This window comes from Cyprinus carpio, unplaced genomic scaffold, assembly GCF_018340385.1.
Source record: "Cyprinus carpio isolate SPL01 unplaced genomic scaffold, ASM1834038v1 S000000169, whole genome shotgun sequence".
NCBI classification, from domain to species: Eukaryota; Metazoa; Chordata; class Actinopteri; order Cypriniformes; family Cyprinidae; genus Cyprinus; species Cyprinus carpio.
The window spans coordinates 702490-714800 of record NW_024872920.1 but is presented as its reverse complement, the minus strand read 5'-3'; the positions used below and the strand labels follow the sequence as shown (position 1 = coordinate 714800).

Genomic DNA, 12311 nt, shown 5'->3' with positions numbered 1-12311 from the left:
GGCGCTTTTTCCACTGCGGTACGGCTCAGTTATGCCGCATTTCCACTGCATGGTACGGTACGGTACGGCTCGCTTCGGCTCGCTTTAAATGGTACCACTTCTGTTGAGGTTCCAAGCGTACCGTACCGATACTAAAATGTGACGTAAAAAACACTGCAGATCACTGATTGGTCAGACAGAATCGTCACTACCAGCGTCATTGTATTTGCGACACGAGACACTAAAACCCGCTAGATTTAAATAGCCAGACAACAGCCAACGCGGTAGCACCTGTTTTTAGAGTATTTACTTGATAAAAGAATTTAAAAATTTTCAAAAAAGAAATGGCTGAATCGTGGTCAGTGGACGAGGTGCAGACGTTCCTCTCGTTGGTTGCCGAGGAGCGGATCCAGCGAGAGCTGGATGGGGCGAAACGGAATGAAAAAGTGTTCCAAGAAGTAGCACAGCTCTTAGCCGCACACGGCTACCACCGAACCTACAAACAGTGTAGGGACAAATTAAAAAAACTAAAACTACCGAGCCATAAAGGATCACAACGGCCGGAGTGGTGCAAACAGAAGAACGTGGAAGTGGTGAGCAATGGGAGAGAGGGTGCCCTGGACTCGGACCTGCGAGCAATGGGAGAGAGGGTGCCCTGGACTCGGCCACCTCGTTGTTGGACAACACAATCGAGGATGGTATGTAAAGTTGTGTGCAATATATAAGTTTGAAAGCTTCACTTTATTGACCATCTATACTGTAAAGCTTTATTTTGTTTTTTTTTACATGTATGCCTATTCAATTATTATTTAAATGTTCTGGATTTGTTATTGTTGCTAGTTTGATTTGTGTTGCTGTAATTTGTGCATTAACAAACATTGTACAAACTTTTTGTTTCAGATGCACTGTCTATGATTGACTCGTTAGAACTTTCTCCGTGCAGTGATGCCTCAACGTCCCAACTGGTGATAGCAGCGTCACCACCAGCACGACCGTCGACACCAGCAACCTCCAGCAGCACCAGCAGGACACCAGAGCGTGTGGTACCAGGTATGAAATACAGTGGTGGATTAAATTAACGAGTAGACAGACATGAATGTTTATTCATAACAGTACTGAAAAAAAGTAAATATTGTTAGCTGATGCTAACTGTCTAGCTAACAAGCTTGCTGGTGCTAAGTTGAGGTAATTTTTATAAATGATGTCCAAATATTTTTATTCAACCACCTATATATATATATATATACATATTACATCTGGGGAGAAAAAATGTGAAAGGATGTGATGTTCAGAACATGGTAACTACAGTAATTAAAGTGGGAAGAGTGCACCCTGTTTGGCCAGGGGTGTTTTTAAATTATATTATACTAACTTCAGGCCTTATTCTCATGTCATATATAACTGTGATGTTCTGTAAAACAACAAACTTTAAAACACTTTTTTCTTACCGGTGAAAATCAGATGGTCATCTCTGTTTTTTCTCTCAGGTACATCACAGTGTAAGCTTCACAGTGAACATTACTCTCATCAACATAGTCCATATCAACAACAAAATATATCTTGACTCCATATAGTGGTTATTTTGGAAAAAATCCCAGGTATTTTGAGCAGTAGGATTATAAAAAAAATATGTGCTAATATAAAAATTAAATTAAGTAGCCTATATAAAATTGCAAACATCTATCTTTCAGTACTTTTTACTTAAGTACATAAAAAATTGAGTACTTTTGTACTTTCACTTGAGTAACATTGAAAAAGGAGTACTTTTACTGGAGTAATATTTTATTATATGTATCTGTACTTTTACTCAAGTACTTGATTTGTGTACTTTGTCCACCACTGATGAAAATATGACTAAAACACTTAATGTTACAGATCATATATTTAGACTAAGCTTACCTAATCCTTTTCTTATGTCGTTTTGAAAGCCTGCACTAAAATTGGATATATCATGAAATCCTGTTGCTCACCATAAATACATTATTGCTAGCTACTGTAACTTTGATTAGTTCACACTGGTAGATCATGGGGTTGTTAATGAACAGTTCTTTCATAAATTAATCGATGATATGTGATAAGCTTTATTTTAACTCTCAATTTTTTTTTTTTTGATTTTAGCAAAAACCTTTAGAAAAAAAAAATCACAATTATAACTTTTCTTTCTTTGTGTCCAGGAAAGAGGAAACGGAACATGCACCATCAGGAGCATCTTGCTGTTTTAAGAGAGATGCAGGTGGCTGATATTCAACAGCAGGAACTGAACCGGGCACAGAGGGAGCTACATTTGCAGATGGCAATAGATGAGGCCCGGCAAGCAAGGGAGCAGGAAGCGGCCTTAAGGAGGGAGGAAAATGCACAAACGGCTCTGCATTCAATCAAGCCTTTCTCAACGTCATGGGAATGCTTGTACAGGCGATGAGTAACAGAACAGAACAGTGACAGAACTGACAAGAACAGGACTCTCTGCCCGACTAAAACCTCCCTAGTCCATACTTCACGGAAACAGTTAATTTTTTAACTTGTTTTTCCTGTGAATGTTTTTCTACTACATACGTTTGTGCACAACATTTAAAGTTTGTTTAGTGTAAATTTATTTACTTTTAAATGTTTATATATGTCTTATTTATATATTTTTTTTTTTTGCACTACATACATTTTCACATTTAAAGTTTGCTTGGTGTACATTCTTTACTTTTAAATTTGTCTTTATATATGTCTTTATATTTTCTTTATTACAAATACATTTTTTGCACTACATACATTAGTACTTTGTTTAACGTTTAATCTGTTTACATTTTTCTTAAATAAAATTTACTTGTCAAACGTGTACTTTCCTTTTTTATGGTGCATGTGGATAAGAGCAACAGGTTTCATCAAGCTAAATGTCACAATTTAAAAGATTAATAGTACACTTTTACTTAAAACTCACTTTAAACCGCTATTGAGTATTTGTATCATATACTGCTCGTGGTTTAAAATAGTGTTTGGGCATAAAATGAACAAAAATGCTATTCTGTATGACAAAATATTTAAAAGAACATGTGATAATTATTTCTCCAAATGTGCACACAATTGGATAAGAGCCCTGATGAATGCTGTATATTGCATGTAAGTGAACACAAACCTGAGAAAACATGATTGAGTGCATTATGAGTGATAATTCCTATTCAAAATATCAAATGTTACAGATTAATAATTTTGCACTCCTGGAATAAATTAAGAATTTAATGTCACTGCAAAGCAGATTTATCATAAACAGTGGTCAAATATCAAAGCTGGAGTCTTACATCTTTATAATGATGCTATTTATTATTAATATTATATTTATAATAAATGGGTAAATATAAATATGCAAGGGAAACTTTTTCAAATACTGCACAAAAGTTTATTTACAACACACTTTACAGAACAGACAGAGTCAACTATTCAAGTAACGCATCAGAGCCTCACGGACATCCCTGCCATCACCATATACATCACAAGCCAGTCCCAGCACAAGCTCTGCTGCTGAAGGTAGATCCCATGCACTCTCATAGGCCTCTCCATGACTCTCACAAAGGTTATGTAGAGCACAGCATGTCAGCACCATAGATTTCACAAGGTCGACCGCACACTCATTTCTTTTCATAAGGCAACGCCATCTTCCTTTTAATCTACCAAAAGCATTTTCAACCACTACACGTGCTCTGGAGATTTTCATGTTGTAGAACCGCTGTTCCGCTGTTAGCCGTCCAGTGTCAATGAATGGTTTTAATAGCCAGTTCTGCAAGGGATAGGCAGAGTCTCCAAGGATGTAGTAGCCAAAATTCACCCCAGCAATGTTTTTGGTGCTAGCTGGTATGTGGTTTCCACGGCTTGCCACCTCCCACAGTGTGGACAGTCTCAAAACCCGAGCATCATGCAGGCTTCCAGGCAGTCCTGTGAACACATTCCAGAAAAGTCCCTTTCCATCCACAACACCTTGAAGGATGATGGAGTGCCAGCCTTTACGGTTGAAATAGTCACAGTGGTAGTCTTGTGGTGCTATTATGGGTATGTGTGATCCATCAATAGCACCAATACACTGTGGAAGTCCCCATCTGTTCTCAATGTAGGCAGCCATTTCTTTAAACCTCTCCTGATCTGGAAAACGAATTTGTTCTGGTATCAACAACGTCTCTGCTGCAGCACAGAACTCCTGAACACACCGACACACAGTTGAAATGCTTGCTCCAAAAAGATGTCCAACACTTCTGTACTCAGAGCCGGTAGCAAGCTTCCACAGTGCAATGGCTACTCTCTTCTTTAGAGGTACACACACGCGGAAGTTTGTGTCCCGTCTCTCCATCGCAGGACGCAGTTTGTCGCACAAGTAAATAAACGTTTCTTCCGACATTCTAAAGTTCTCCAACCACTGCGTGTTTGTAAACCCAGGAACAATCACACCCCACCACTCAGAAGCTCAGTTAAATGTCCAAACAGATGTTCTGTGACGGCGACTTTGCAAAATATGATACATCTGAAATACAGAGAGTACACATTTTAATACCTACAATTGTCAGCTAAATCCATTATATGCTTTTTGACAATATAGCGATTGAGACCCTAAACAAGATTAGCTTACCCTCGTGCGCCGTCGGGCAAATCGAGTGATGTCGTCATCTTCGCTTCGTTGCAAGAGTTCCCAGACTCGTTTGTTTTTTTTGCAGTAATTTGTTTTGCTGCCATCAGCCTCATTTGAAACACATTTCTCCGTCTTGAAGTTAAAAACATCCACATGCCGAGAATCAAGAACACCATCCCCTCGATAGGCTCCATTGTTTCTGTGAAAAACATTTCAAATATGGTGCGTTTAGGATGATGTCATGACAGTAGAGGCGGCAACTATTAACGATCAGTCCCACCCACTTTGAAGCGGTACTAACTGCAGTGGAAAAGCAACCAAGCTAAAGCGAACCAAACCGTGCCGTACCAAGTCGAGTCGTACCAAGCAGTGGAAAAGCGAAGCGAGCCGAACCGTTCCGCGCCGAGTCGAACCGTACCGAGCCGTACCATGCAGTGGAAAAGCGCCAAATGCCAGACCACATACTGTATCAATTACAACATCATGGCTGCGTAGAAGGAGGATCCGGATACTGAAACGGCCAGCCTGCAGTCCAGATCTTTCACCCATAGAAAACATTTGGTGCATCATGAAGAGGAAGATGTGACAAAGAAGACCTAAGACAGTTGAGCAACTAGAAGCCTGTATTAGACAAGAATGGGACAACATTCCTATTCCTAAACTTGAGCAACTTGTCTCCTCAGTCCCCAGACGTTTACAGACTGTTATAAAAAGAAGAGGGGATGCCACACAGTGCTAAACATGGCCTTGTCCCAACTTTTTTTGAGATGTGTTGAAATTTAAATTTGCCATGAAATTTAAAATCAACTTATTTTTCCCTTAAAATGATACATTTTCTCAGTTTAAACATTTGATATGTCATCTATGTTTGTATTCTGAATAAAATATTGAAATTTGAAACTTCCACATCATTGCATTCTGTTTTTATTCACAATTTGTACAGTGTCCCAACTTTTTTGGAATCGGGTTTGTACTTTTTGTCTTTGGTTTAATTTGAACTATAAATTTATCTTTTATTCAGAACCAAAATTTAATTATTTTTAAATCATAATTCTGAGTTGGAGACAAGTTGTTTCCTTGATTTATGAATGATAAATTATACCAAAAAGTCCACTGACCTGTGATCTAGTGTTGAGAAAGCAGTTCAATAATAATCCAGCATGTATTTACAATGATCTGCGCATTTGAGGCAGACTTCAAAAACCGCTCTGCTTTCAGAAGTATGTGCAGAAGCCATTTGAATAACTGGATAGAGTGTAAAGACTCGTTCAGCGTTTCTATACACACACTAATGTACGATGAATTACATTGAATGGGAATATACTCTACAGTTCCTCAGACAAAACAAAAAGCAAAACACATCTCACTGGATCTCACATGATCTCTTTGCCATCACTGCTTCAGATACAGCAGAAGAACATTGCCCCAGCCTTGATCTATTTTTAAATGTATATTAACATTAAGCAAGCTCAAGCAAACAGCTGTAAAGGGTGAGACATTTTCCAGAGCTTATAAGGTCTGCTGGCTTCTTGGGTTTCTTGAGTAAGCCCTCTGTTATTCCATAAACATTCTCACTTCTGCCAAAAGCAGATTCAGGGTCTTGAAGGAAAAAAAGGAAGGAATGTTGCTCCATTGCTGCTACGATTAAATGCATCTCAATTTAACCCCTCGCTATAGGACAAAGTTGTGTCAACATTTTACCTCATATCTCATTCACCATTTGTGTCTATTACTCAGAGACCTGCACCACTCTTCTGCCATGTAAAAGTGCATGTTCATTTCCAGTCTGTAAGGAATGTGCATGTTGATTTACTGTAGGATAAAAAGAGAATGAAATGACACTACACTACAATCATTTTATCTGCACTTTGTTTTCTTCACTTCATCTGCCATGTGCTTTGTGCTGCTTTATTTAATTTAACTGTATTTTATTTTTATTATTATTATTATTTAACATGCCTTTATTTGTATAGTTGTATTTTATATCTAATCTGTATCTATCTGTATCTTTATGCTCTACTGTTGGTGTTATCTGTATGCACCAAGGGTCTGAGAGTAATGCAGTTTGAATTCTCTGTATGTATGTACTGTACATGTGGAAGAATTGACAATAAAGCAGACTTGACTTGACTTGAAAGGATGGGCACACACACAACAAACTAACAGGGGATGAACTTTGGACAAACCAAACAATTCAAGCAAACCGATCAAATGTCCACACGTGGGTGGGGGTTGAGGGGTTAGGGGTATTTCCGTCAGCACCGGCCTCGCAACCCTGTATTGACAGACACAGAGGGCTACAGAGCCCCTAATGGGACATGGCAGTTGAAAAAGATTTGGACGGGAGGAAAAATTTATTTTCCAGAACTTTTGCATTCCCTAAAAAAACTGCTGAGTTTGGACAAACGTTGTTTGCTTTACAGCTTGCAGTGGTTCAGACAGCTCCATACATTCACAAAGGAGCAGTTCACAGAGTTTTATTTTGAACTTGAGCTCAAGTATAAAGTAATTTAGTCAGTTTTTTAGTTCAAGGCACAGACTTGCGTGTTCCATTTATTTTCTGGTCACATCTGCTTTCCTGTGCCTAGTGTATTTTATTCATAAACTGTATACCAGATTTGCTGTCTGAGCTGTCCGAACCACTGCAAGGTGTAAAGTAAACAGCAAGTGTTTGTCATAACAGGTTTTGCCAGAGAATGCAAAAGTTTTGCAAGAGGGTGCAAATAACTTTGAATTTTTTTCATATCATACCTGTTAGTTCATATTTGGTTTGAGTTGCCAGTTCGGTCAACAAACTCATCAGGTAAAACAAGGTCAGCCATGCACAGAGCACAGCCTTCTTTGATATGACTTATTAATAAAAATGCTTGAGCTGCTAAAGTGCTGCAACTGTACACCAGAAGCATGCAGAACACAGCTAAACCAGAGCCAAGCAACAGGCTTAGCAATTAAATACCCTGTCTGTACAAACTATATAAGGAATGCTGGATCACACACAAATCTACTTGATGCTTTTTAACTACACTTCACCACATTCCAATAGTGATGGCAAGTTTACTCTTGATATTCATGAGGATGTTAAGCACTCAACTGTAAAAGTATACAGTCATGGCCAAAAGATTTGGCAGTGACATAAATTTTGTGTTTTGCAAAGTTTGCTGCTTAAGTTGTTGTGGTGTCCATTCACATTGTTTCTAGATTATTGTGTAGAGTGATTAGATGCTTTTTAAATAATTGCTAAAAGCTTCATTAGCCAAAAAATTTACTTTCCAAAAAAAAAAAAAAAAAATTGTATAATATTTTCTCAGTTTTTTGATCCTGACACAAAAAGACCAGCTAACATTAATTGACTATTCATATCAGCAGCAAATGTGAAAGTGTGGATGAGTACAAATCAGGTAAAATCACTATCATACTAATTAGACTGTAAGAGCAGACTGATTACTATAAAAGGAGGGAAGAAGCGCTTCCAATCATTTTGTTCTTGTTAACAATGCATACCTCCAAAGAAACACATGCAGCCATCATCGCTTTGCATCAAAATGGTCTCACATGCAAGGAAATTGCTTTACCGAATCAAGAACTTCAAGGAGAGAGGTTCGACTGCAGTGAAGAAGTCTTCAGGATGTCCCAGAGTGTCCAGCAAATGCCAGGACTGTCTCCTCCTGAGGAGTCAGCTACGGAATCGTGTCTCCAGTGGTGCAGAGCTTTTCTCAGGAATGGCAGCAGGTTGGTGTGAGAGCATCTGCACACACAGTGACAACGGCCTGGTGTCAAGAAGGGCACCAAAGGAACCACTTCTCTCCAAGAAAAAGTCAAGGAAATACTAAAATTCTGCAGGACATACAAGGATTGGACAGCAGAAGACTGGTGCAAAGTTATTTTCTCTTCAGTTAATTCTCAGCACATAGAGACTCTTTCACCTAGATATCACACTATAGAGACTGTGTCTGTTCCCCGAACTAGAAAATACAAAAAACGTCCAAACCAATTTAAGAGTAACAATTTAATTGAGGTTCAACAACTAAAAAACAGATGCAATATGGATAAACAAATGATAAAGCTTGAATTATTGAACATCAGGTCCCTTTCTACAAAAGCACTTTTGGTAAATGATATGATCACTGATCATAATCTAGATTTGCTCTGTTTGACAGAAACCTGACTGATGATTACATTATTTTAAATGAGTCTACACCCAAAGATTACTGTTATAAACATGAGCCACATCCAAAAGGTAAAGGGGGAGGTGTTGCTTCAATTTATAACAATGTTTTCAGGATTTCTCAGACGGCAGGCTTGAAGTATAACTCGTTTGAAGTATTGGTGCTTAATATAACATTATCCAGAGAAACAAATGTTAATGATAAATCCCCTGTGATGTTTGTACTGGCTACTGTATACAGGCCACCAGGGCACCATACAGACTTTATTAAAGAATGTGCTGATTTTATATCCGACTTGCAGATAAAGTTTTAATTGTTGGTGATTTTAATATCCATGTTGATAATGAAAAAGATGCATTGGGATCAGCATTTATAGACATTCTGAACTCTATTGGGGTTAGACAACACGTCTCAGGACCTACTCATTGTCGAAATCATACTCTAGATTTAATACTGTCACATGGAATTGATGTTGATGGTGTTGAAATTATGCAGCCAAGCGATGATATCTCAGATCATTATTTAGTTTTGTGCAAACTTCATACAGCTAAAACTGTAAATTCTACTTCTTGTTACAAGTATGGTAGAACCATCACTTCTACCACAAAAGACTGCTTTGTAAGTAATCTTCCTGATGTATCCCAATTCCTTAGCATATCCAAAACTTCAGAACAACTTGATGATGTAACAGAAACCATGGACTCTCTCTTTTCTAGCATCTAAATACAGTTGCTCCTTTACGCTTAAGGAAGATTAAGGAAAACAGTCTCACACTGTGGTATAATGAGCACACTCGCACCCTAAAGAGAGCAGCCCGGAAAATGGAGCGCAGCTGGAGGAAAACAGAACTAGAGGTATTTCGTATTGCTTGGCAAGAAAGTAACCTATCCTACAGAAAAGCATTAAATAACGGCTAGATCTGATTACTTTTCATCTCTTTTAGAAGAAAACAAACATAACCCCAGGTATTTATCCAATACAGTGGCTAAATTAACGAAAAAATAAAGCATCAACATGTTGACAAATTACATTTAAGTGCACAACAGGGTAAGCAAAGTCATACTTCAAAGGATGACTGCTACTAGATCCACGCCTGAAGTAACAATCTGAATAAAATTCTCCCACGTCAACATCCATGTGATTTCTATTTACTTTAGCTAACATATTCTATAACAAAACATACAACATAAAAGATTCAGTCCACATTTTAAGTAAAGGACATTGAGTATCTTTCCAAAATCTAAGTATCAGTCGTACTGCCATGATTACACCTACAGTAACAAGGGAAAACTCTTTATTTTTAATTTGAGGAATCTCAGATTTATCAAATCCTAAACATGTACCAAGATATTTCAACACAATTTCCCAAAAAGGTTGAAACGTTGAACATTGCCAGAGAGCATGAATGTATATGCCAGTTTCTTGTTTACATTTCCAGCATTTATTATCAATCAGACAACCCATTCTAAAAAGTCGCACTGTTTGTATAATAATACCTATGTTTGCCTCTTGCTTCCTTTATATACCTTCCACTGTAGGACAAATTTCAGTTCCAAGTGTCCTTATCTATGTCACTATTAATGTCTCTTTGCCAAATCAATCTCAAGTTTTCACAGTTCTTATCACCAATCCTTAAACTGAGTTGATAAAATTTAGATGATTTTTGAAGGCGTCTAGGTAGTTCACAATTTTTTTCTAAAACATTCTTATCTTGTCCAATAGAAATCCTTGCCACCAAACAGTTTCTAATCTTTCAATGTTTCCAGAAGTGATCCCGACCTTCTAAATGAAATTTTTCTTTTAAATTAGTATAAGATAAAAGCTTATCATCACTAAATAAATCCTTTAGAATACGTATTCCATTTCTAAACCATTGTCCCCGAAACAGGGGCTTTTTCCCTACCTTAACATAAGGATTATTCCATAATGATGAGTAATGCTCACACATATGAGAAATCTTACATTTTCTGTGGACGATTTTCCAAACCTCTTTAGAATGAAGCAATATTGGGTTGGTCATATGATGCTGTAAATTCCCCTCTGGGTTTTGTGAAAAAGCCTCTCTTGGCCGAAAAGGGTAAGTTGTCATTCTATTAATACCCAATCTAAATCTACAACATCTTCCTCCCAGTGTCTAGTGAGCTTAGACATTTCAAATGCTATTTTATAAAGCTCTACATTCAGTAATGCTAAACCCTAACAATCTCTAGGCAAACATAATTTATTAACACCAATCCTGGGTCTTTTACCTTCCCACAAAAAATTCTTAATCATAGCATTATATCGCTTATATATTTGGTGAGGCATAGTAACAGGGACCATCCCAGATATGTAATTAAACTGTGGTGCTACCGTCATCTTTATTATATTAATCTTTCCCCACAAAGTTAGCATAATTTTCTTCCAACTATCTAAATTTGTTTGTAATTTCTGCAACAAAGGTACCTTATTCAAATTAAATATATTCTCTAAATTAGGCCTTAAGTGGGTACCTAAATATCTAATCCCTTTATGCATCCATTTAAACTTAAATGCACTGACTGAGGAAAAAAAACACACTGCTGATTCTGGCATAGCTTCTGACTTATGCCAGTTGATTTTATATCCTGAAAAATTAGAATAAGATTCAATCATATTAAGGAGAACTGGTAAGGAGCATGCAGGGTCTTTAACTACTAGCAATATGTCATCAGCATATAACAGTAATTTATGTTCTCTTTCCCCTGCAAATACACCTTTAATTCTTGGTTCCTCTCTAATCATTGACGCAAGCGGTTCCAAAACTAATGTAAAAAGTAGTGGACTAAGAGGGCAGCCTTGACGGGTAGACCTGGATAGATTAAAAACAGATGACGTTATTCCATTAGTTATTACAGCTGCTTTAGAATTGGAGTAAATAATTTTAACCCACTTCACAAAACCTGAACCAAAGCCATATTTTTCTAAGGCCTCAAAAAGAAACCCCCACTCCACCCTATCAAAGGCCTTTTCTGCATCAAGCGATATTGCACCAATGGGATCTAGATTAGAATATTCATCCACATGAGATGTTATAGCCTTATCATACTGTCAGACGAAGATCTATTTTTAATAAAGCCCACCTGATCTCTGTGTATAATTATAGGTAAAATACTTTCTTATCGTGAGGCTACTAATTTTGTTAACACTTTACAATCTACGTTTAATAAACTTATTGGACGGTAAATAGCAGTATCCATCGTATCTCTATCCGCTTTTGTCATGAGTGATATTAAGGCTTCATTAAAACTGTTGGGGTCAACTCATCGACAAACTTAATAATATTCTACTGGGAATCCATCAGAGCCTGGTGATTTTCCAGGTCTCAAAGACATTATAACAGTTCTGACCTCATCTTGTGTTATAGGTCCATCAATTGAGGCTCGTTCGTCAGGGGTTAAAGTGGGCAATGTAACATTAGCTAGAAAGTCTTTTAACTCCTTCTGACTGTAAATGGATTCTGATGTGTACAGTTTTGAATAGTACTAGGAGAACGATTCCAGTGGCTGCGGCCGGTTCTCCTCCTAAATGCGGGTGAAAATGCT

At 37.6% G+C, this 12311-nt stretch overlaps 1 protein-coding gene across 1 annotated transcript; it reads right to left on the bottom strand.

Moving 5' to 3' along the window:
- Positions 1 to 3397: 3397 nt before the first annotated feature.
- LOC122142813 (protein ANTAGONIST OF LIKE HETEROCHROMATIN PROTEIN 1-like) lies at positions 3398 to 4354 on the bottom strand. The gene has a single exon (XM_042753874.1). The coding sequence runs from the start codon at positions 4352 to 4354 to the stop codon at positions 3398 to 3400; it is 957 nt and encodes a 318-aa protein (XP_042609808.1).
- Between the last annotated feature and the right edge of the window lie 7957 nt (positions 4355 to 12311).

What these genes read in the sequence shown, in the direction of transcription:
- LOC122142813 (XM_042753874.1), bottom strand. Translation starts at nt 4,354, where the DNA reads ATGTCGGAAGAAACGTTTATTTACTTGTGCGACAAACTGCGTCCTGCG.